Source organism: Neodiprion virginianus, chromosome 4, assembly GCF_021901495.1.
Source record: "Neodiprion virginianus isolate iyNeoVirg1 chromosome 4, iyNeoVirg1.1, whole genome shotgun sequence".
NCBI lineage: Eukaryota > Metazoa > Arthropoda > Insecta > Hymenoptera > Diprionidae > Neodiprion > Neodiprion virginianus.
In genome coordinates, this window is record NC_060880.1 from 6,662,849 (window position 1) to 6,689,453 (window position 26,605).

General features: G+C 36.5%; 3 protein-coding genes across 3 annotated transcripts in view; 1 reads left to right on the plus strand and 2 right to left on the minus strand.

Moving 5' to 3' along the window:
• The window catches only part of LOC124303820 (protein roadkill), a 36,566-nt gene extending 27,047 nt beyond the window's left edge, over positions 1-9,519 (plus strand). Inside the window, exons 3-8 of the mRNA XM_046761534.1 lie at positions 5,032-5,153; positions 5,267-5,418; positions 5,666-5,793; positions 5,909-6,086; positions 6,648-6,969; positions 8,114-9,519. Of these exons, the coding sequence (XP_046617490.1) occupies positions 5,032-5,153; positions 5,267-5,418; positions 5,666-5,793; positions 5,909-6,086; positions 6,648-6,969; positions 8,114-8,258 (1,047 nt within the window). The 3' untranslated portion in view covers positions 8,259-9,519. The remainder of the gene's footprint in view (positions 1-5,031; positions 5,154-5,266; positions 5,419-5,665; positions 5,794-5,908; positions 6,087-6,647; positions 6,970-8,113) is intronic.
• Positions 9,520-10,825: 1,306 nt separating this feature from the next.
• Positions 10,826-15,384, minus strand: LOC124303821 (uncharacterized). The gene is made up of 6 exons (XM_046761535.1): positions 14,446-15,384; positions 13,883-14,014; positions 13,563-13,647; positions 13,044-13,148; positions 12,730-12,907; positions 10,826-12,016 (listed from the first exon to the last, which is right to left on the minus strand). The coding sequence occupies exons 1-6, from the start codon at positions 14,507-14,509 to the stop codon at positions 11,873-11,875; spliced, it is 708 nt and encodes a 235-aa protein (XP_046617491.1). The 5' UTR covers positions 14,510-15,384; the 3' UTR covers positions 10,826-11,872.
• Positions 15,385-15,673: 289 nt separating this feature from the next.
• On the minus strand, positions 15,674-17,128 carry LOC124303824 (huntingtin-interacting protein K). Its single transcript, XM_046761538.1, has 3 exons — positions 16,871-17,128; positions 16,490-16,597; positions 15,674-15,935 (listed from the first exon to the last, which is right to left on the minus strand). The coding sequence occupies exons 1-3, from the start codon at positions 17,024-17,026 to the stop codon at positions 15,840-15,842; spliced, it is 360 nt and encodes a 119-aa protein (XP_046617494.1). The 5' UTR covers positions 17,027-17,128; the 3' UTR covers positions 15,674-15,839.
• Between the last annotated feature and the right edge of the window lie 9,477 nt (positions 17,129-26,605).

The window sequence follows — 26,605 nt, forward strand, 5'->3', positions numbered from 1 at the left end:
AACGATAAATACTAATTCTAAGCGTTTATTTTACTATTACGTATCGCGTGATTGTAAATGTCAATTTACCCGTCTTAAAGCATAAAATATTTAAATGCGGTGACAGAATTAACGCATCTGTGTAATTATCAATATTTGATCGCAGATGCTGATCTGGCACTAAAAATAATACGACAAAATTGTGATTTTCGATTATTTTTTTAAAGTTGTTTTAGAGAGTAATTGACATTGTTACAGAGAGTGTCTAATTATCTTTAAAAAAAAAAAAAAAAATATATATACGTTCGTTGGAGCACGGAATATATGCAAATCGGGAAAATATCCACGTTGAAACGCGTCATTTTTGACAACGCGACTTGTTTGCGTCACGTTACTGTGATTAGGTTAATAACATTTTTGAATATTGATAAATAACGACTTTGAATTAGTTCCCAGGCTCGCGATCAGTTGTAACGGTTCATCATTCTAATATTCTGTACAGAATGATTCGGCTCAATTTGCGTGTATCAGCTTACTTTTTTTTTTTTTTTTTTAATAACACTAATAATAGTAAGTGCTTTTTCACAATGTGCTATTTGACTCGTGTATATTCATAAATAGCGAATCGATACCGTCAGAATCACGGTAATTAAAGATAAAAAAAACAGTAAAAGTTCAATCGAAGTACAGATGATGGAATTCGTTCCTGTTAAATATGCTTATCTTTCTACTTCCTTATTTGAAAAGAAAGAAATTATCATAAAAGTAATATTTCGATCACCAGTCGAGACTTCAAACTTTCGACGGCGAAAACTGTAACAGGTACATAGAATAACGATGCAACGGCAAATCGATGGTTATATTTAACAGTTATCACGTATCTCGAACACTTTAGTCGGTATACCGCTTGGGTATAGTTTGATATCACACAGCATACAATATACATTGAATTGCGCGAACAACTTTCAACTTGCGGCGTATCGTACATAATATAAATGTATAATTCCATGAAGAATGTGTGCCATTATTCTGCATCACCGCATATTGTTAACAACTAGTTTCCGCGGCAAAAGAATAACACATAATGCGCTTGTTTCCTTCTTCGACGATCTAATAATCTAATATCTGCGAGATTATTATTTTATAAATATTTTTTCGAGCCAAAATACTTTTAACTATGTATACGTTGACAAAATTTCGACTCGATAGATTTAATTCAGAATTATTTTTTTACCAAAAAAGTAGAAATTTTTTAATGTTACGAGGCGGTACAAAATTTACTCTTTCGTCGTTTTTAAATTAGTCAACAAGTTCATGGAATGTAATTGTATGTTTTGCTGCATTAGGGGGGTTAACTTCATTTTGTTGCTAGTGAGCTTCTTTACAACAAGTTTAACAACTTTCAACCTCGCGTGAAAAAGCGAATTTTGCATAACGGTTCAAAAATAGTGCGCCTCAAACCTGACGATCAGACGAGATTACTATCCGTGAGACTTGGACGGAAGGCCTGGACACTGGCCCAGTCGCTATGTGCCTACAAAAAAGAAAAGTCTGAAATTACAATTTTTAGATACCACTACTTTATGTTTCTAATCGTTGAGGGGGTCATTCGTAGTCTAAGTCCAAAATTTCGAACAGATTCTGCAGTAGCTTCGCCGCCATCTTGAATTTATGTTTCAGGTCCGGAAATATCGATCGTAGACAAAGGATATGTCATCCTCAAAGTTAGAGTATTAATTTTACTGCAAGTTTAGATTGATGTGACAGTTTTTAGTAAAAAGTTGAAAATGATCGATTCATTTGACAACAACTAATTCCCCTATAAATTCAAGATGGCGGCCGTTGGTAAAAAAATTGAACACGGCCGATTTATTTGACAAAAACTAATTCCCCTATAAATTCAAGATGGCGGCTGAAGCTGCTGCAGAATCTGGTGGAAATTTTGTATTTAGAATAAGAAATACCCAAATAAAGAAAATGTAGGTACGAAAAAATTACAATTTCGAACCGTACGTTTGGACTGAAGCACAGCACAGCAGGGATCTGTCCGTATGTCTCTCTGTCTGCGTTTCAGGCCTGCTTGAGTGCGATTTTAAAATAAACTTAAGGCCTTCGGGAACACTGACCCCGGCCATTGGACGTGATCCGCTATTAACGCGTTGCGTAATTCGTTCTGTACGTGATGCGTAGGACGAGGAGAGCTTGCGCGAATAGCAAGTTGGCTGGACGGCGGCAGAATGACGAAGAGGAAAAAAAGAGGAAAAAGAGAGGAGGAACGGGTGCATCGGGTTCGCCACACGAAATAACATCGCCGATTAATAGATAACGCTTCGGTCCGGCTTTCGGCCGAAACTAGTCACCAAGGTCAGGGAAACAGAGAGCGTTGACTCCTTCACGCCGATGCCCCTTCTCCTACAATCATTTCACGCGGACGTCGTTCGAGAAAAATTAGCAATTCGTTCATCTCCATAGTTTATACCAGAGTTATTACACGGGTACCAAACCGAAAGATGTCTTTGAGAATTGTTTCCAGTTAATTTTTTTTTTTTTTTTGTCAACTGATTATTTTCCCACGAGTTTTCGAATATGTATATCGTCGTTTCTTTTTCATTTTTCGACATGTGTGTAAAAAGTTAACCGTACTTACCGCTCAGTCTTTGACAATTTTCATTTTTTTACCACGATCGAAAAATATAGTTCTAGGTAGAAAATGAAAATTGGTGTTATAGCTGTTGCCGGAAAGTCTAGTATCCGGTACTATTCTTTCTCATTACGATCACTCTTACTATATTTTCTTGCAACTGTTGCGAAAATTTAATTCTTGGGCAACGATAAATTGACGTTAAAGCCTTGTTTAACTAAAAAAGTAGAGTGAACCGAAGAATCTGATTTTGCGTTGCAATAACCAAAAAAGGATCGACAACGGCGCAAAATGGTTAGGCGTACCTCGTTTTTCGTAATTCCAACAATATTTAAACAGTTGTTTTAACGATACATGTTGTACTGAATTTTTCTAGTTACTATAACAAAAGAAACTTTTCTCAGTACGTATACCGTTCGCACTCCTCTACGTACGGTAAATAAACGAAGAATGTTCTGCGTCATACATGATGATTTTCGTGAATAGTTTATATACTTGTTACTATTATTGGAGTCCATATTGGATACGCCATTTTGAATTTTCATAATTGGTATCACGTATCGCTTCTAAGGAAAAAAGCTGGGGACTTTAAACGGTTATAAGCTGCAAGGAACGAATTTAAAGAAACTTTATGCAATCGTTTATTGAAAGACTCGAAATTTTTATATCGATAGTGCGTCAAGTATTTTCCAAGGTTTAATTAGCTGTCCCGCAACAGTGTCGATTACAGCAATTGAGTATTTGAATGAAATTTTTTTTTCCATTTTTAGGGGTGCCTAATGCAGTGCAAGCCAAAATAATGAGGACGTATTTTTTGTTTTTCGTTAAAGAATGATAATTTTTCATGTTACAGGTGATTGGATTTCACTGATTTTAATATTTACAGATATATCTTAACATGGGTGACGTCACAATGTTATAGTTTTCAATCTGTTATATTAATGGCAATTTTGATTGAATCGAAAAAATAAAAAATACGTCCAAAATATTTTTTTCCCAATCTACAAGAGTATGAAATAAAAAAATTTCATTCAAAAACTCAATTAACGATTTGTTGTAAAACTAGTGAAATTGCTATTTTTACGATATTCACTCTTTTTGAGAAGTATAATTATAACCTGACTGAAGTTGTATTTCTTTCATTTGCCAAAGTCGAGTAGGCATGTGTGTATATTCAAATCTACTTAAGATATATAACACACTGCTGGGGATTTACACGTTTTCGTCAGTTACGTGACCGATGATCGTGGTGAAAACAGTTTAATAATAGTTATTAGCTGCAGAACTGGTTCGGCGATATATACTGTAAGGACGAACCAAGGTGTGATATACGTAATATCTACCGGAATGCTATACGTGGGTGGGTTTTGACAAACAGAACGTGTTATGTTCTGCCTTGTAGAAGCCGTTATACGCCATCGTAAAAATGGTACACCGTGAATATACCTCTCCATCCCTTCCCTTTCCATGTTTTTCATCATTGAAGCTCGTTTCCATTCTTTCTTTTTCTTTCAATTCTTATATCCAATCACGCAACGTATTCTCCTTCTCATTCCTGTTATCGCTTTAATAATAATTGCACAGCATTACTAGAAAGAATAATTATTATTGTCAGTCAAGAATACGTGTAAATTATGCATAACGCGTGTGATTCGGTGTTTGGAATTTGGCGTCACGATTTTGAAGGAAAATATTTTTTTTACAATACGAAAATTATGACAAATTATTCACGATTTGCTGCTCAATACTTTTCCATGCCAAAATTCCAACTACCGAGTCACTCTTTAAAATTCTTTCGATCTCAATGTCGTTTCGTGTATGTTTTTAATGTGAACAGGTGTTGCAGTGTTTATTAAGGGGCAAAAAAAAAAAATCAACAATATTATACGAATTTGCGAAGACAATATGAAAAACATTCTAAAGAGATGTTTTTCTTCTTAAATATTTACTAGACAGCTTGTTGGTCAAAGTTTCAATGCGAGCTGGTTCTCGTCAATAATTTCTATTGGAAAAATTTCTTATATCTAAGGGGAAAAATAACGAACAAACATACATAGTAAATTCTGAAAGTAAATTATGTGCAAAGAATTTGTATCTTAGCATTAGTATTACGGTAACGAATTTCGATGTAAGATCATCACTAGAAGGAAAATAGGCTGAAAAATTAATGATACGTTTGCAACACCTCGACACATTATACAATACATTCTAGATAAATGAATACAAGTGTTTTTTTTTCGCACAGTAAGATGAAAAAGAAAGAAAGAATGAAAGAAAAGCATTATCGTTATTTTACACGTAAACTTAACATGACTACGATGCATACTTGTTGTAGCTTAAGTATAGTATAGGACAGTGTCCACCGGATATATTCTGACATGGTGTCGCATTTGAAGGTCTTGTGTGCACAGGTGAAGGTGGTCAAGTTCAGCTACATGTGGACAATAAACAACTTCAGCTTCTGCCGAGAGGAAATGGGTGAAGTCCTCAAGTCGTCTACTTTCTCGGCAGGGGCAAACGACAAACTTAAATGGTGAGAAAATCCTCTTTTATACACTAAAAATGTTCAATTTTCTTACCGTATAATTTTCATAGTATTTTTGGAAAATTTGTTGTCGATTATTGATTGGACTTGTTTGGTTACAGGTGCCTGAGAGTGAATCCTAAGGGTTTGGACGAGGAAAGTAAAGACTACCTCTCTTTATATCTACTGCTTGTCTCGTGCAACAAATCCGAAGTCAGAGCAAAGTTCAAATTTTCTATTCTTAATGCCAAAAGGGAAGAAACCAAAGCTATGGGTGAGTAAAAGTGAATTTATTTCAAAAGCTATTTTCTCAAATGGTATTATCGTTGAAGTATTCGGCGAATACGATATGAAGACTAATCTCTGCAGTAAAAAGTAGACGACCGTAATTTTGGAACTCGGTATTATTTCTTTGACATGAAAAATGATTCACTCGCTACCGATAATTCATTAAAATATATCGCAATAATAATTTTAAAACCATTTTTTTTTTTTTCTCTCTCTTCTGTTTCATCTCGCAGAGAGCCAGCGAGCCTATAGGTTTGTGCAAGGAAAGGACTGGGGGTTCAAAAAATTCATACGAAGAGATTTCCTACTAGATGAAGCAAATGGACTTTTGCCCGATGACAAACTCACGATATTCTGTGAGGTATATACCTTTGTATGTTTATTGTCACATTTATTTAATATATTATCAAAATTTATATACAATGGATAAATGAGCTAATTAGTTCTATAATCAATTTATAAAACCCGCCAACTAGGTAAGTGTCGTTGCCGATAGCGTAAACATCTCTGGGCAGAGTAATACGATACAATTCAAAGTTCCCGAATGCCGGCTACCCGACGATCTTGGACTGCTATTTGAAAACCAAAAATTCAGTGATGTCACACTCACCGTTTGCGGTAGAGAATTCCAGGCACACAAAGCGATACTTGCTGGTGAGTTGACGGTTGTTTCATTCAATTTTCTTCGTTCTGTTATGTTCTAGATAATCGTGAAATGATGTAGAAACAACAAAATTAAAATTATCTACCTTGAAGTTTCGTCAACACTCTTATTTCGAGTACGAGGAATCAATTGAAAATAACACATTGCCTTGAAATCTCTTGATATTATTTGAAATCATACAGAATTATTCTTGTGTTCATAATCTAACTATGAATGTTATGTCAGTCGTTTAATCATTTCCAAAGAGCTTGTGAATCGATTTAGCCTTGAATTTATACAAATATAAATAAATAAGTAAAGTAGGAAGTTTAACATCTCACTTGTGTGATAAATTGAAGGTTTTCAATGAGCTCATCTTTTAGAATTCATTACGTTACTCTTCAGTGTTAGAGCAAAAAGTTTCTTGAATTTTATTAAATTCTTACAGTATAAACGTGTTTGTTTGTTGTTTTTTTTTTATTATTTTTGTCAAGATGCCCTGCACTTATATATATTTATCACTCTGATGAATGTGACGGTATTAATCAGGACCCTTTCTTTTCATATTACAGCTCGAAGTCCTGTATTTTCGGCAATGTTTGAGCATGAAATGGAGGAACGAAAACAAAACAGAGTCGATATAACGGACGTTGATCACGAAGTCTTGAGAGAAATGTTACGCTTTATATATACGGGGAAAGCGGCAAATTTAGAAAAAATGGCTGACGATTTACTCGCAGCTGCAGATAAATATGCACTTGAGAGGCTTAAAGTAATGTGCGAAGAGGCGTTATGTACGAGTTTAGCTATTGAGAATGCGGCGGATATTCTTATCCTTGCTGATCTTCATAGCGCTGATCAACTCAAAGCGCAAGCCATAGATTTTATTAACACGTAAGTTGCCAATACATATTTAAATAAATGATAATTTTTATAGTTATTTACCGTCGAACTATTTTTAAAACATGGCTTGTTTATCGGAATATCAATAAAAACGTAATTTCTTTAGTGTGCCGAAAGTTCATGCGATGTTCATAATTATTCATGTGTCTCTTCAATTAGTACTCTCGATAGCGATAGTTTTGAATGCCTTGGACTAAAAGTGAGTTTCTTTTTTTTTCCACGATCTTGTTTTATTTTTATTTGTAGATTAGTAATAGTTGCATCACGTAAATCTTGAAATTCTGACGTGTATTAGAACAAATATACCTCTATTATAATCGCAAATTAGCGGATTGGTGAGAAAAGATTCCTAAGAAATTTACAAGGTCAAGCCACGTTATCATACCTTAATTTACTGGTATTGACACTAACTGATACAGTCACTTTCAATCGCACAAAAAAAAAAGATAAAAATACGCCAGTGTACAATGTTGAACAAATGTTTTATGTTAGATTTATACGTTGAAACAAAATGAGATTCAATACTTGATTGATAACAGGTGTTTATCACACATGATTACATATTATTAGGATTATACATTCACCTAATAACTTCATGCCTATGACAACTAGCGTCTGCTTTGTGACAATTTTTTTCTTCCATCGTTTTCTCATCACTTTAGTTTCATCAGAATGGAGTTGACTCGGCATAAATTATTTGACCATGAAGGAATCGTTTTACATCAGAACTAGATATACAGATGTCTTTCTTACAGTTTAATTTTTTTTTTAACGAGTATGTATTAGGTGATCAAAATTCCATATATCAGGTTCTGAAAAAGAGAATCACAGAGTTATAAAAAAACGAAAAGAATACATTATATTGTTAGTAATAACTCATCAAATTAAATAAAATGGATTTAATATAGGATTAGTTTTTTTTAAATCATAAAAAAAAAGACAAGATAATTTATAAACTGCGGGCAACGTTTTTACGACTCAAGTTCCACGGTATTGATTACTGTGGATATTTTTTTCAAATTTTCACCAATAGGGTGGGATATCCGGTTTCACGAAGACATCATTTATATATGTATTATAATGCAGGTTTCCGTTGATCCAAGTTTTATTAAGGGCGTATTGTGTGATGTTGCAGACATGCAACAGACGTGATGGATACAGCAGGGTGGAAATCAATGATCCACTCTCATCCGCACCTCATAGCAGAAGCTTTCCGCGCTTTAGCGACCCAACAGATCCCACCAATCGGTCCGCCGAGGAAACGGATGAAGCAAAGCTGAAAGCAGACGCCCTTAGCCCCGGGGATAACGACAACGTCGCCCCCTCCTCTATTACATCCCTCTTGACTCTGTGTACAGTGATGAAAAGGAAAGGACAGAAGATAAGATTAGTGGTGAATAATAAAGTCAATGTTTCCTAGCGAGCCCCTCACGACTGTCACCACCACCTGGTCCAGAGTCCAGATATTGAATCCGGAAATAGCTAATGACTGACTTGTCGCATGGATGAGCTGGCATAACGTAAACATGATACAGATGAGCCAGAGAAAATATCCGGTTTCAAGCGATACGATATAGCTAAGGCGCATTCCACCAAACCAGACTTTTGTGTTCTGTGACCACTGTCGGTGGTAGAGATATTGTGACTGTGTCACTCGTCGCTCGCTCACGATAAAAACATTAAAAAAAAAAAAAAACATACAACAATAAAAGAAAAACCCACCCAATTACGGATTTGTTGATAATTTTCATGCAACAAGGTGTATATTTTGTCCATTTGGTGACGAGGAAGGATGAAGAGATGAAAAGTAAATTGTAAAGGAATAATGAAGGTATCGCGTGTGTTCTAATTTTCACTTTTGTCAACCTCGTCGATATCAGATCATCGTGTGTTGTCAAATAGAGTTTTGATAGAAACATTGATTTTGACGTACGATGTAACGGATTTGTAGTGAATAAACTTGAATCAATGGACCAGGACGTTAAAATACTTGTGTGTTGGCACAAAACGAAGCATATAATGAGGAAAAAAATATAAATAATTGATAAAAGATAAAAAAAAAAAAATTGAAATAATAAATAAAAAAAAAGTTGTGATAGACGTCAGCCAGACGACTAAGTATAAATTTTGTTCCTTTGTCAACGGATCAAACGTTACCCCCAACGTGGGGTTAGACACTTTGTTTATTACCTATAGTGATTTATAATTATAAAAATGTGAAAATTCTTCCATCAATGGAGAAATGATTCTAGTTAGTGTTTTTTATGATCTCTTTCTCTCAATATAATTATGTATAACTATTAACTATTAATTATCAATATGATTTCTGATAACTTGCTATACATGCAAATCTGTGCCCCTTACCCTCCCCTCTCCTCCTGTATTCTTGTATATTTTTTTGTCTGCAGATACCCTCCCCCTCCCCAAGCTGTGACGCAGTTTGGGATTTTTGTTCCCTCATCGTCTGTAAAACGTATTATACAAATAGTAGACAAGAAAAAAAAAGGAACGAACAATTTTTGTTGATTAAAAAAACAAAAAGGTAATTAAATGTATTAAATTTTAGGGTTGTCCATAATTTATGAGAATTTTGTGTTGATTATATAAATGATTAAGAAAAGAAGAAAAACGTAGAAGAAAAAAAAAAAGAAAAAAACGCGAAAAGGTGTCTATTATTTTTCGCATGTTTTGCTCACGCGTACGCGATGCCAGAAATTGATATGTATGCAGGTATGTGTTACGCATTCAGAAGAACGAAAAACAAACATACGAAAAAGAAAAAGTGTAAAATGTTGAAGATTGCAGTTTGAAATGGTTAAACGTTATTATCGATAATTAGTGGAGATAAAAACAAAAAAAAAAAAAAATAAAGTTATAAAAATTATTTAACAAAAAGTAATGATAATAAATTAGAAAAAGAATCACACACATTGTATAAATAAAGTTTAGTCAATTATAGTATGATGAAATATTAATCGTTTTGTGTAACTACTTAATATAATTGTCAAATTGATAAAAATTGTGTGGTGAAATGAACTGAATTATGGGCAACCAGAGACGATGATCATTCTGTACAGTATATACTGCTACTGATACTATACTACCACCACTACTGCTACTGCTACCGCTACTGCTACAACACTACACAACACTATTTCTACTACTTTTACTACCACTACTATTACTGCTACTACTACTAGACTACTACTACTATCTACTACTACTACTACCTACTACTACTGCTCTACTGGCTTCCCGATCCTCCTACTAGCTAGATAGTATCGCCAACTTAAATATAAAAAATACCTTATACCATTACATTAATGATGTCGAATATTAATGCCATACATGTTCTGTGATAAGACCATTATATTACTGCAACAAAAAAACATTACATCTCTAATCTATCCTTTTTTCCCTTCTTCCCCTCCTGTATTGCAAAATATCCTTCTATACGCAGATCTTTACTCGTACCCCCCTAAGAACCTGCCCTTCCGATTCCGCATACCAATTCCATACAGCCAGTTGCGAAGTTATATTGGCTTTTGCAGCGGACATTGCCCACATGGTCCTGGAAGTAGTCCAGATATGGTCCAATTTTTAACTTGTTGTACATAAAGATTGTATAAAACTGCGACAAAAAAAAAAAAAAAAAAAAAAAAAGAACAGGTAAAGGAACTCAGCCCTTTTTAAATACTGGTGTCTAAATACAAACAACGACTTACCATTGCTAGATCTTTTGAAATTTTTATATTTCGTTACAATCTTTCATATTGAATTTTGAATATTGTTATTGCTCTAATTTTATTTCAATTATGCTTTAACTTAAGCTTTGGGACTGTTTGGCAATTTCGTTGAGAAATTTAATTAATGTCAGTAGTACTTGTTTTTTTTTTTTTTTTTTCATACTTTTTCTTTCCTACTGTCCCTGTTTTGAATAGCGTACTAAAGATGTTAAAAAAACGAAAAATTAATTCGAGACGAAACATTTATAGGAGAAGATAAAGATCACGCCCTCAAAAAATAAGTAAAATAAATAAATAAAAATGGAAGAAAAGAAAAGACAGAAAGAAAAATACTGATAACAATCTGCAGCAAGAATATAACATATACTTGAGTGTATGACTGGATAATTTGATAATCTAAGTACAAGTAAGACAAGTGTTACCTCATCATGAATATCAGCATAAAAAGAAGGGTCACTAACTACTGCTACGCAACTGCTTGCTGTAAAATATTTGTCTACTTCCATTATATGTTGCATTTAAAATTATAAAAGTTGTAGTGACTAGAGGAGGCGGTAGCTTAGCAGCAGTTTTTAGTACACAAATTGCTGACCATCAATCCCAGCTCATACAGACGTTCATTTTTTTCAATTTATTTTAAGTCATTGCACCACATCAAATAAACTACATTTTCATTATATAATTTTTGAGACCTTGTAATGATTTCCAATACCCTTATAATGTTATTTCTTGTTGTCTGGTAAGGTAATTAATTATTATCACTATTATTACTATTATTATTACTAGTATTACAATGTACAATACACTTAAGTAGAAACAGTTGGTTGATAAAGTTTTGCAGTTGATAAAGTTGCAGACAAACTTAAGTGATCTTTATCTCTTGACGCGTTCAAATTCGCGGATTCGATGCTTTTTAAACAATATTGTTACAATTCTTTGGTTTCTCCTGAAAACTGATTCTTTAATTACTTTCATAATAATATATTTATCTATATCTACGATTCGATTGATTCTATTTGTATAGTTGAAGATAAAAATTTACCAAAAGAGAGAAAAGAAAAGAAAAAAAAAAAATCTTAAAAAATAATTATTTGTGTAAAAAAAAGGTACATAAAAACGAGAACAATCGATATGTGGAATACAGTATTTTAGATATGATTAATAGCCGTAGGTAATTGTGAATCGTTTGTATTCGATTGTGTCGACGACTCTGTTGTTGGCGTTGAATTATTTACACTTTCAGCTGGTTCTGCTCTTCTCGTGTAACTTGGAGGAGCTTCGGAAGTTGCAACCTGTGAATAATTATGTCCATTGGCTTTATTCGAGACATGACAAGTGACATTTGCCAGGGAATTTTTATGAGTCAGCATTGAAGAACAAGGAAAATACAGAATCAGTTACATTGTAATTCATTTCTGGAATACTTGTTATTTGAGAATAATAAAGTAAGAAGTTATTGATGTGCACAAAATTTCGGCTTTTCTGAAACTCCTTCTAATTGACTCATTACATGAAAGTTACACAGAGAAGCACAACAAGTGACCATTATTTAGCAGAATGGCTTTGTTATTGTCAAGTTTCAAGTTCATTATTGTTCTAATTCTATTAGCAGTGTCCAATATTTTTCCAAAAAAATCACCTACGTTGTCTGCACAGAAAAAATATTGCTGAACGTTTTGTTCATCCAATAGACATTTTTCCAAAATCCAATCACGGATATATTTAATACTTGGAACATTATGACATGAAGTAATTTTACTGGCAAATTCTAGTTGTATAGAAATCATTATATTACAATGAATTACTGGTGCTCAGAGTCTGAAATGAGTTTTAGATCAGCTGAATCTTTATGTGTATCAGATTTTCGTGTTGGTAAAAAAATTTAAGAGTTCGTCGAAACAGTTATACCATGAATCAGTGAATCTCGATTTTCCCCATCTGCCAAATTTGTCTCATATTGATCTCAAAGTTTTGAAAGTGGTTAATATGTTTCAATGCAACCCACCCTATTTGCAGGGTCTGTGCCGTAGACTGGCGGAGCGTCGGATAGGTCATTGTATCTCGGAGGTCTGTCTTGAAGCCTTTGAATAACGTACTGTTGAATTGAAGAGATGCTGATCCTACCCGCAGAGTTTCTGACCACTGGATTGCCAGATCGCCTGGCAGCCCCGAACTGCATTCCACTTGAAATTGCAAGGATCAGATTACTTGACAGTAAGTTAAATGCATCTAGTTTGTTTCGAGTATACATTACTGTAAACGAGTTCGATAATTAATTTTCAGGGAGTGGGAACAACCATTGTGAATGGAACGTCATACCTGTTGCATATTCTGAAGAATAGTGCAATGGTAACGACTGTTGCAATGAGCAATGCGGTCGATAATCCTACTTGAGCAAAGGATATCAGCTGCCATTCGTTGTTCCTGAAAATATTTAAGTCCTTTAAGTATCTGTATAGCACCGATACGAATTTAAAAATTTTTTTGCCACTCCTACGTGAGACGATGTTTGTACTGAAATTTTTAATTCCAATTATATCAGCAACTCTTGCTTTGATTCTCTTATCTTAATTTGCAGTAAACATCTATTCCATCCTTCTCACTACGAATGGAAGAATTCTATGTGTTTGCATTTTGTCAATACTATTCATATCGGCGATGTGACTGGATTTTCATCAGATTTTATAGTTTACACTACTGTGTCGAGCGTTGGAAATACAAAGACGTGAAGAAGTATACCGATAGAACAATGGGAGAGACAAATTCATAGTTTCATTTATTGTGGGAATTGCAAACTAAAAGTGGTTAGAAGCTTTAGTAGATCTACTGTATAACTACCAGCATGACGTCAGGCAGGCATGACAGTAACAGCATGTGAATGCTGGTACGCCTGGGGAATTGCAGCATATAGTACACTGGCCCTCTGTAAGTATTAATATGATTGAATATAGCAATATAGAATAGATATAGCAATATAGATAGAATATAGAATATATTGAATATAGTCATGGTATCTTTTGCTGTTGTAAATTAGCTAATAACACATACAATGTTTTAGATTTCTGTCACAATTTAGATTCGGAGAGATTGGACTAGAGTCGATCGGAAAATTCGATTTTTGATAAATACAGGCGAATTGTAATATTATCATTACTTACTATCGCACTCGAAGCAGGTACAAGACGATCCATAGGCTATCGTATATAATGAACAGTTTGAAAACTGATAATTAGACAAATTATGTTTAGAAGTCGATTCTCCAAGGTTTGTCAGTTCACCTGAAAATGAACCTGAAGAATGAGAAAAATTACATATCAATTTGATTTGTTACCCATATCTTTTAAAAGTTGGCAAAAGTATCTATAAATTCTACTTGGTGAACGAAAAATGGCGTGCGAAAAAGTTTGTAATAACTGGCTCATAAGCTTTGATAATATTTACGTATAGTTTTAACATTCAAAATTCTCAATGATTTAGAAATGTTATACATAATTTACGCAGTTATATTATCACTGATTTAAGATTGCACACGCATATAGCTCGATATTACCAAAATGTGCTCCACTTTAGCTTATGTTAACAAATGGATCACTTTACTAAACTGCTTCTAGAAGGTTGTTTTTTTTTTGTCAAAAACCGAATGGGTGGATATATATCCATACAGATATCATGGCCAGTATCAGAAAACATATACTTGACAATAATTTCAGTGTTCACGTACCTGCCACGATACTTTCTTGAATAAAAATCCAGAACAATAACAACTTTTCAAGTTCGAACGACATGATTAGTAAAAATTGAATACAGACATCAGTCTATTCAGGAAATTGTACTCAGTCCCATTCTCCTATATAAGATTACGCGGAGCTTAACTGTCATGCACTTACCTAACACTGATATAAACTTCCATTTTGCCAATACTGTTGCTAGACGTTAAGAGTTCTGGATAAGTAAATGGCAATACCTATCCCACCTATCAATCATAAGCCAATCTCGGGTTTCCTGATATGTGCTCAATGCTATCAGTGATAATGCGCACACATGCCTCATATCTTTGTTACGAATAGTATGAAATTTTTTTCTACATCCTCCACACCTGATGACTCAACATTTGTCCTTGACGAATTTGAAGGGTCTGATTATTCATACATTTTTTATCCTTGTATCTCTTTCAGGAATCATCTTTATTGAACGTATGAAAAAAGATTATTAACAACCACTTTATTTCTGATTATAGTATTGAACAAGCAATCGTGAGCATACAATGCGTTTTCCATTCAATTACAGCAGATGCCGTAACTATATCAAGCCCTAGTAGTTAAGCTCATTTACTTAAATAACAGAGTCCTTTGTGTCATTGATGAAATTTTCTTGTGTTGATTACAGGCCATACATGTAAGTGGTCGTTTCAAAGCTGGATTATGATAACTACGATAATCTGACGTGTGGATTTAGTAGTTGCTATATACATTTTTTATCACTGTTTGGTAATTTCAGCGATTTTAATTGCGATGAAAAAAGCAATTGGCATTGTTTATTGAATTAAATTTGATATTTTTTTTTCCAACACAAATAATTAGCTGCCGTATCATTTCACAATTTGACAATTTTCGAGTATGTGTAAATCATGATAGGAATAGAATTTTTATAATGTTGCAGTTGGCTTTTGAAAGACAAGATCAACGACAATGCAAGAAAGAATGTAATCTTGAGGCAAATTACTGGTTTCTCCATCTGTAAAGTAAGCTGAGGGCGACGATTTTGGAATTTTCATTCGGCAAAATTTCCTCACAATTATAGTGTAAGGAGAAATGGAATCGAAACGTTTCGATGGAACATTGATCAAAGAATAACACCAGATTTGGTACAATCTTATACGTTAACAAAGAAAGAAGATAAAGATGACAAGTTTGATTCAAGTGGATGAAAAATTATAAGAAGTTTGTGGATTTATGTATTTTTTTAAAGTTTTTATTTTATATTAATAATAAATATTCGTATTCAAACTTCAGTTTACAAGTTCCTCCTTCGTTTTCTATGTAAATATATACGTTGCGTAATTTACAATAGTGCTTGGAATAATGAGAAGCTAATATTTTCATAGATAATCTCAACTCAGTTGGTCAGAGTAACAAGGGCCTCAACAACATCTCCTCTGTGCTCTCTTAATGTCCGTTCAGCCAAGCTTCGACTTATTTCCATCTCTTTCATCTGAAATATCCAAACAACTACTGTAAAAATTCTTACTACAATTGGTAGGGTTCACTGTAAAAAGTACACCAACGAGAATCCCTACAAATAAAAATACATACTATCAAAGATGGGAGTAGTAAATAATATATGGTGTAACAGTGAATTGCGATCTCCAGAGGAGGTTTCAAATGTGTAATAGTATTCTATTTATCGAGCATGACAAATTTATAAATAACTGGAGTATAAGATTTCTTTGAGGCATATTTCTTCACCTCATGCCACAGGTTATAAATTAATTAATTGCTCTACTACCATAGTTTTGATTGAGACTGTTTGTAATGGGTTTTAATCTGTTGTGTATGACACTTGAAACTTGCGAATCAGGAAGTAAGGATGTGTCTGAAGTAGATGAAAGATTTATTTTGATAGAAGTATACATTGCGACGTTGCACAGAGACTTGAGGTTAATATTTTTGCTAAGATTGTAGTTTACCTATCAAATTGTATCCCCTCAAACAGTTACAAACTGTTCCAGTGAAGAAATTTACAATGATTATTTTTCAAATACTTACGATAAGATCCACATCGTCTTTATGAATGGAGACCTTGAGCAATTCTTTCTCTTTAGCAATTTTTTCAGCTGCTTCCTTATTCCGTCGATCTCCGATGATGGTTAGCGCCTAAGTTAAGACAATGACGATTATCATTACACTGGTGCATAGCGAAGAATTGAAGATAGGTTAGGTTCCATTTAGACACTTTTGAATGGCGTGAGAAATTTGTCGAATCTTTGAAACGAATAACAACTTAGCATTTGAATTAATACGAGGAAAATGGAACAATTTGATGAGGGAATTTATTTGTAACTCAAAACAATGCGTGTATGAAATATGACGATGATTATGGTATAAATGAATGGTTCAGATAGTTTGGTGCACGTGGATTGAACTTACGCATGAGAAATCGTCGGACGAAGAAATTTCCTTCTCCTCTGCGTAATCCGTCACTCTTTCCAAATCCGCAGCACCACTATCATATTTTGCAGCTTTCTTTTGTGACTTTTCCTGCTGCACCTCGTCAGAATCCCCATTCACATCTTCGTCCGCCATTGTCGAACACAGATTGTGGATTTTTGTATAGCACTAGCGTTGATTGGAGATGTATAAAGTTTGCTATCCTTATGGGGCTTTCCGTGAGCGCAAATGGACGAGACAAATTCATCGTAAATTCATCGTCAAGCAGCGCCCTCTGCGTTGCGCAACTAAAGTAGGCGAACTGTCGGTACGTATAGTCTTTAAGGCCGAAAAGACTAATGTTACCGTCACGTGTATCCAGAAAGATAATGCATTGTCGGATAAGTCTAGCTATTTCGAATTCAGGCGTTGACTGGAGAACATAAAGACGGATACCCCTGGATAAATTTTTGTGACCAGTTTTCGGCGGGCAAGTGGGTCCAGGTGGGCCTGGGAGCGTACCTAGAGGAGTTCTGCTCTATCGACTCTCTCTAACGAGCTTGCACTGACATTCGTAGTAGCAAAGAAGTTTCGGTATCAAGGCTTCAGATTGAGTCAGTACAAAGTGAGTACGTAAGACTTCTTGTCGACTGCGACTTAGAAATGTCGATCAGCTCGATTATACCCGTGGGAAGAAGCGTAACCGCGTCCGCCAGCAACCACCCCCAATCACCATCAACCTCCGCCGATCATCTCCGACCAACTTCGTCCTCCTTGTTCACCTTGTACCCCTCCACCTCCTGCTCGGGCCACTCGACGTCGCGTCGTCCTGGTCCTCCTCGACCACCTCCGATCGCTGCTGACCGCCGCCAAACACCTCCTACGTTGGCTGAAAAATATAGACAGTTGTACTTAATAGGATTTGGTGTGACAACCGAAAATCGTCGTGCGCTCTCTCTGAGATGTTCCAACGGTAGAGTTGAGAACTTATTGCAAAACATCAGAGAGGTACCGATTTCGAAAACAGTGATTTAATTACAGTATAGGTACCCGAGAGAAGAATGGATACATAGATCATGAATAGTAATAGATCAGATGTAATAATGATGCAGAGACCAGAAAGTATATATGTATATGCGGTCCATGTACGATATTAATCTGTATGATCCCTTTACGATTAATACGTGACGCATACTATAAATTTGATAATTTTTCAGGAGGCAAACTAGATTATCTATAATAATACGTCTATGATATGAAAATAGAAGAAATATTCATTTCGAAATGGGATTCTATTCGACCCGCGCTCGATGTATTCCATAATATTAATATTGATAATCATTCCAAAAACTTTTCATTTGCTCTCTCGATCTTAAATTATCGTGGGCATAAAATCGAAACGCTATTTTAGCTAGTCGCAAGTGAAGTATCTACGTCAGGAAGAGAAGCAGAATTGTTTTTTAAAAAGTGTTCGTATGGAAAAACATTCAGAGTAACTGTAATACATCACGGATACGCTAATTTCAATCGAGATGAAATGGATGCTCCGTATATGAAACAGTATTTAACACGGTGTCCTGATTTAAAGACCTAAGAAGGTGATTGTCGACGATTTTTTTTTTTTTTTTTGATAGGGAAAGACAGAACGAAGCTTCTTAAAACTTCAAGTGTACTTTAACACACATTTGGAAGGTACGAATAAAATATTTTATCATCCAACAGTCGCAGAATGGCAGTGTTATTAGCTGACCCGTTAACTGAAGAATATATTTTTAGTCAACGGCTGACCACCGAGGGACTAACCACTTGAGTTTGGAATCGGCAGTAGAGATAAAGTGGGTATTTCTTGTCTGAAATGTGAAAACTAGAACCATTATACATCATAGCATATCATCGTACATTATACGTCATACATCATCATACGTCATACATCATACATCGTACATGGTACTAAAGTTCGAAACCAAAGTCTGGATGTTCGGATGTTCGGATGTTCGGATGTTCAGAAAATGACGTCGCCCAAAATTTTTTTCTCTGACGTCATCGTTCTGATATCAGCTAGCCGAATTCCTCAGTCTGGAAACAACCGCGCAGTAGAGCGGACGTATGAGAATCGGGCTCCGCAGATTTCGAATACCGGGTTCTCTATCTCCTGGATCCTGCGCTCCGGGTCCGCTACCTGGAGGAACAACTTTCAGGATAAACGCACCGTGGTTCTTGCGCTCCAGATCGACCAGCCGGCAAAACTCGACTTCAGGGAGAGGACAAGGAGAGGGAGGAGAACGAGAAGGGAGACGAGGAGAACGAGGCGGACGGAGAGGACGAGGATTTGTGCACAGTGAGTATAATGATTTTATAATATTTATTGGCGACTGTGATTCTATTTTCTCTAAAAGTTTTTGAACTTGGAATGTTCACAATAAATTATTTCAAATCATTTATCGTGCAAGCACAAATTCAGTAGCTTTAAATGAGCTGATAAGATTTATTATATTATTAAGTAATTGATTGCTTACATTAGTCCTTACAGGATATTTTTGACGTGTTCTTATACTAAGAATATTTATTACTATTCCAGGTATAACCCGAGGTGGTTAGCGGTGGGCACTGGAGATGGTTGGCGCCGGTTGGAATCAAGAACCAAGTAGAAGTAGAAGTAGGAGAGTTGGGAGTTGGAGTAGGAGTAGCAGTAGAAGTAAAAGTAGAAGTAGAAGTAGAAGTAGAAGTATGAGTGCAAATACCCTACCCTACCTTACCCCCTCCGCCTCTCACCCCATCTCTAACACTTCTACTCTTACTCCTACTCCTACTCCTACACCTATTCCTACTTTGACTCCTCCTCCCACTTCAACACCTAACACTCCTATTTCTACTCCTACACTTACTCCTACTCCGACTTGGTCCTCCTCCTCCATTGGTCATTTAAATCGAATATAAGACCTAAAATTTTCAGCTCCAAGAATACATATGAAAGTAAGGCTAACCCCTTTGTATTTTTGGCGAAAATTTTCGCGATTTTCAAAAGTGCTGGAATAAATTATTTGTGGCACTATTCCGACGTAATTTTGCGAGAGAAATCGATTGGGCGCAGTCCCAATACGCTGCGATCAACGCATCAAAAGTTACAGCCAAAAAACGAAAACCTGAATTTTCGACATTTTTCAGCAGGTGCTTTTTTCCTCGTATCTTCTCTCCCGTTGATCCCACGCTCCTTTTGCTGCGTTTTCTGAGTTCCTTGGGGTCCAATTGGTCGGGAAAGAGTCATACAAATCAATTCTGAGACGAAAAATTTTTTGGTCAAAAAAAAAGGAAGGTTAACCCCTTTGTATTTTTGGCGAAAATTTTCGCGATTTTCAAAAGTGCTGGAATAAATTAATTGTGGCACTATTCCAACGTAATTTTGCGAGAGAAATCGATTGGGCGCAGTCCCAATACGCTGCGATCAAGGCATCAGAAGTTACAGCCAAAAAACGAAAACCTGAATTTTCGACATTTTTCAGCAGGTGCTTTTTTCCTCGTATCTTCTCTCCCGTTGATCCCACGCTCCTTTTGCTGCGTTTTCTGAGTTCCTTGGAGTCCAATTGGTCGGGAAAGAGTCATACGAATCAATTCTGAGACGAAAAATTTTTTGATAAAAAAAAAAGGAAGGTTAACCCCTTTGTATTTTTGGCGAAAATTTTCGCGATTTTCAAAAGTGCTGGAATAAATTAATTGTGGCTCTATTCCGACGTAATTTTGCGAGAGAAATCGATTGGGCGCAGTCCCAATACGCTGCGATCGACGCATCGAAAGTTACAGCCAAAAAACAAAAACCTGAATTTTCGACATTTTTCAGCAGTTGCTTTTTTCCTCGTATTTTCTCTCCCGTTGATCCCACGCTCCTTTTGCTGCGTTTTCCGAGTTCCTTGGGGTCCAATTGGTCGGGAAAGAGTCATACGAATCAATTCTGAGACGAAAAATTTTTTGGTCAAAAAAAAAGGAAGGTTAACCCCTTTGTATTTTTGGCGAAAATTTTCGCGATTTCCAAAAGTGCTGGAATAAATTAATTGTGGCACTATTCCGACGTAATTTTGCGAGAGAAATCGATTGTGCGCAGTCCCAATACGCTGCGATCAACGCATCGAAAGTTACAGCCAAAAAACGAAAACCTGAATTTTCGACATTTTTTAGCAGGTGCTTTTTTCCTCGTATTTTCTCTCCCGTTGATCCCACGCTCCTTTTGCTGCGTTTTCTGAGTTCCTTGGGGTCCAATTGGTCGGGAAAGAGTCATACGAATCAATTCTGAGACGGAAAATTTTTTGGTCAAAAAAAAAGGAAGGTTAACCCCTTTGTATTTTTGGCGAAAATTTTCGAGATTTTCAAAAGTGCTGGAATAAATTAATTGTGGCTCTATTCCGACGTAATTTTGCGAGAGAAATCGATTGGGCGCAGTCCCAATACGCTGCGATCAACGCATCAAAAGTTACAGCCAAAAAACGAAAACCTGAATTTTCGACAATTTTCAGCAGGTGCTTTTTTCCGCGTATCTTTTCTCCCGTTGATCCCACGCTCCTTTTGCTGCGTTTTACGAGTACCTTGGGGTCCAATTGGTCGGGAAAGAGTCATACGAATCAATTCTGAGACGAAAAATTTTTTGGTCAAAAAAAAAGGAAGGTTAACCCCTTTGTATTTTTGGCGAAAATTTTGGCGATTTTCAAAAGTGCTGGAATAAATTAATTGTGGTTCTATTCCGACGTAATTTTGCGAGAGAAATCGATTGGGCGCAGTCCCAATACGCTGCGATCAACGCATCGAAAGTTACAGCCAAAAAACGAAAACCTGAATTTTCGACATTTTCCAGCAGGTGCTTTTTTCCTCGTATCTTCTCTCCCGTTGATCCCACGCTCCTTTTGCAGCGTTTTCTGAGTTACTTGGGGTCCAATTGGTAGGGAAAGAGTAATACAAATCAATTCTGAGGCAAAAAATTTTTTGGTAAAAAAAAAAGGAAGGTTAACCCCTTTGTATTTTTGGCGAAAATATTTGCGATTTCCAAAAGTGCTGGAATAAATTGATTGTGGCACTATTCCGACGTAATTTTGCGTGAGAAATCGATTGTGCGCAGTCCCAATACGCTGCGATCAACGCAACGAAAGTTACAGCCAAAAAACAAAAACCTGAATTTTCGACATTTTTCAGCAGTTGCTTTTTTCCTCGTATTTTCTCTCCCGTTGATCCCACGCTCCTTTTGCTGCGTTTTCCGAGTTCCTTGGGGTCCAATTGGTCGGGAAAGAGTCATACGAATCAATTCTGAGACGAAAAATTTTTTGGTCAAAAAAAAAGGAAGGTTAACCCCTTTGTATTTTTGGCGAAAATTTTCGCGATTTCCAAAAGTGCTGGAATAAATTAATTGTGGCACTATTCAGACGTAATTTTGCGAGAGAAATCGATTGTGCGCAGTCCCAATACGCTGCGATCAACGCATCGAAAGTTACAGCCAAAAAACAAAAACCTGAATTTTCGACATCTTTCAGCAGTTGCTTTTTTCCTCGTATTTTCTCCCCCGTTGATCCCACGCTCCTTTTGCTGCGTTTTCCGAGTTCCTTGGGGTCCAATTGGTCGGGAAAGAGTCATACGAATCAATTCTGAGACGAAAAATTTTTTGGTCAAAAAAAAAGGAAGGTTGTATTTTTGGCGAAAATTTTCGCGATTTCCAAAAGTGCTGGAATAAATTAATTGTGGCACTATTCAGACGTAATTTTGCGAGAGAAATCGATTGTGCGCAGTCCCAATACGCTGCGATCAACGCATCGAAAGTTACACTCAAAAAACAAAAACCTGAATTTTCGACATTTTTTAGCAGGTGCTTTTTTCCTCGTATTTTCTCTCCCGTTGATCCCACGCTCCTTTTGCTGCGTTTTCTGAGTTCCTTGGGGTCCAATTGGTCGGGAAAGAGTCATACGAATCAATTCTGAGACGAAAAATTTTTTGGTCAAAAAAAAAGGAAGGTTAACCCCTTTGTATTTTTGGCGAAAATTTTCGAGATTTTCAAAAGTGCTGGAATAAATTAATTGTGGCTCTATTCCGACGTAATTTTGCGAGAGAAATCGATTGGGCGCAGTCCCAATACGCTGCGATCAACGCATCAAAAGTTACAGCCAAAAAACGAAAACCTGAATTTTCGACAATTTTCAGCAGGTGCTTTTTTCCGCGTATCTTTTCTCCCGTTGATCCCACGCTCCTTTTGCTGCGTTTTACGAGTACCTTGGGGTCCAATTGGTCGGGAAAGAGTCATACGAATCAATTCTGAGACGAAAAATTTTTTGGTCAATAAAAAAGGAAGGTTAACCCCTTTGTATTTTTGGCGAAAATTTTCGCGATTTTCAAAAGTGCTGGAATAAATTAATTGTGGCTCTATTCCGACGTAATTTTGCGAGAGAAATCGATTGGGCGCAGTCCCAATACGCTGCGATCAACGCATCGAAAGTTACAGCCAAAAAACGAAAACCTGAATTTTCGACATTTTTCGGCAGGTGCTTTTTTCCTCGTATCTTCTCTCCCGTCGATCCCACGCTCCTTTTGCTGCGTTTTCTGAGTTCCTTGGGGTCCAATTGGTCGGGAAAGAGTCATACGAATCAATTCTGAGACGAAAAATTTTTTGGTCAAAAAAAAAGGAAGGTTAACCCCTTTGTATTTTTGGCGAAAATTTTCGCGATTTTCAAAAGTGCTGGAATAAATTAATTGTGGCTCTATTCCGACGTAATTTTGCGAGAGAAATCGATTGGGCGCAGTCCCAATACGCTGCGATCAACGCATCGAAAGTTACAGCCAAAAAACGAAAACCTGAATTTTCGACATTTCTCAGCAGGTGCTTTTTTCCTCGTATCTTCTCTCCCGTTGATCCCACGCTCCTTTTGCTGCGTTTTCTGAGTTCCTTGGGGTCCAATTGGTCGGGAGAGAGTCATACGAATCAATTCTGAGACAAAAAATTTGTTGGTCAAAAAAAAAGGAAGGTTAACCCCTTTGTATTTTTGGCGAAAATTTTCGCGATCTTCAAAAGTGCTGGAATAAATTAATTGTGGCACTATTCCGACGTAATTTTGCGAGAGAAATCGATTGGGCGCAGTCCCAATACGCTGCGATCAACGCATCAAAAGTTACAGCCAAAAAACGAAAACCTGAATTTCCGACATTTTTCAGCAGGTGCTTTTTTCCTCGCATCTTCTCTCCCGTTGATCCCACGCTCCTTTCGCTGCGTTTTCTGAGTTCCTTGGGGTCCAATTGGTCGGGGGAGAGTCATACGAATCAATTCTGAGACAAAAAATTTGTTGGTCAAAAAAAAAAAAAGGTTAACCCCTTTGAATTTTTGGCGAAAATTTTCGCGATTTTCAAAAGTGCTGGAATAAATTAATTGTGGCACTATTCCGACGTAATTTTGCGAGAGAAATCGATTGGGCGCAGTCCCAATACGCTGCGATCAACGCATCGAAAGTTACAGCCAAAAAACGAAAACCTGAATTTTCGACATTTTTCAGCAGGTGCTTTTTTTTCTCGTATCTTCTCTCCCGTTGATCTCACGCTCCTTTTGCTGCGTCTTCTGAGTTCCTTGGGGTTCAATCGGTCGGGAAAGAGTCATACGAATCAATTCTGAAACGAAAAATTTTTTGGTCAAAAAAAAAGGAAGGTTAACCCCTTTGTATTTTTGGCGAAAATTTTTGCGATTTCCAAAAGTGCTGGAATAAATTAATTGTGGCACTATTCCGACGTAATTTTGCGAGAGAAATCGATTGTGCGCAGTCCCAATACGCTGCGATCAACGCATCGAAAGTTACAGCCAAAAAACGAAAACCTGAATTTTCGACCTTCTTCAGCAGGTGCTTTTTTTCTCGTATCTTCTCTCCCGTTGATCCCACGCTCCTTTTGCTGCGTTTTCTGAGTTCCTTGGGGTCCAATTGGTCGGGAGAGAGTCATACGAATCAATTGTGAGACAAAAAATTTGTTGGTCAAAAAAAAAGGAAGGTTAACCCCTTTGTATTTTTGGCGAAAATTTTCGCGATTTTCAAAAGTGCCGAAATAAATTAATTGTGGCACTATTCAGACGTAATTTTGCGAGAGAAATCGATTGGGCGCAGTCCCAATACGCTGCGATCAACGCATCAAAAGTTACAGCCTAAAAACGAAAACCTGAATTTTCGACCTTTTTCAGCAGGTGCTTTTTTCCTCGTATCTTCTCTCCCGTTGATCCCACGCTCCTTTTGCAGCGTTTTCTGAGTTCCTTGGGGTCCAATTGGTTGGAAGAGAGTCATACGAATCAATTCTGAGACGCAAAATTTTTTGGTCAAAAAAAAAGGAAGGTTAACCCTTTGTATTTTTGGCGAAAATTTTTGCGATTTCCAAAAGTGCTGGAATAAATTAATTGTGGCACTATTCCGACGTAATTTTGCGAGAGAAATCGATTGGGCGCAGTCCCAATACGCTGCGATCAACGCATCGAAAGTTACAGCCAAAAAACGAAAACCTGAATTTTCGACATTTTTCAGCAGGTGCTTTTTTCCTCGTATCTTCTCTCCCGTTGATCCCACGCTCCTTTTGCTGCGTCTTCTGAGTTCCTTGGGGTTCAATCGGTCGGGAAAGAGTCATACGAATCAATTCTGAAACGAAAAATTTTTTGGTCAAAAAAAAAGGAAGGTTAACCCCTTTGTATTTTTGGCGAAAATTTTCGCGATTTTCAAAAGTGCTGAAATAAATTAATTGTGGCTCTAGTCCGACGTGATTTTGCGAGAGAAATCGATTGGGCGCAGTCCCAATACGCTGCGATCAACGCATCGAAAGTTACAGCCAAAAAACGAAAACCTGAATTTTCGACATTTTTCAGCAGGTGCTTTTTTCCTCGTATCTTCTCTCCCGTTGATCCCACGCTCCTTTTGCAGCGTTTTCTGAGTTCCTTGGGGTCCAATTGGTTGGAAGAGAGTCATACGAATCAATTCTGAGACGCAAAATTTTTTGGTCAAAAAAAAAGGAAGGTTAACCCCTTTGTATTTTTGGCGAAAATTTTTGCGATTTCCAAAAGTGCTGGGATAAATTAATTGTGGCACTATTCCGACGTAATTTTGCGAGAGAAATCGATTGTGCGCAGTCCCAATACGCTGCGATCAACGCATCGAAAGTTACAGCCAAAAAACGAAAACCTGAATTTTCGACCTTTTTCAGCAGGTGCTTTTTTCCTCGTATCTTCTCTCCCGTTGATCCCACGCTCCTTTTGCAGCGTTTTCTGAGTTCCTTGGGGTCCAATTGGTAGGGAAAGAGTAATACAAATCAATTCTGAGACGAAAAATTTTTTGGTCAAAAAAAAAGGAAGGTTAACCCCTTTGTATTTTTGGCGAAAATTTTCGCGATTTTCAAAAGTGCTGAAATGAATTAATTGTGGCACTATTCCGACGTAATTTTGCGAGAGAAATCGATTGTGCGCAGTCCCAATACGCTGCGATCAACGCATCGAAAGTTACAGCCAAAAAACGAAAACCTGAATTTTCGACATTTTTCAGCAGGTGCTTTTTTCCTCGTATCTTTTCTCCCGTTGATCCCACGCTCCTTTCGCAGCGTTTTCTGAGTTCCTTGGGGTCCAATTGGTAGGGAAAGAGTAATACAAATCAATTCTGAGACGAAAAATTCTTTGGTCAAAAAAAAAGGAAGGTTAACCCCTTTGTATTTTTGGCGAAAATTTCCGCGATTTCCAAAAGTGCTGAAATAAATTAATTG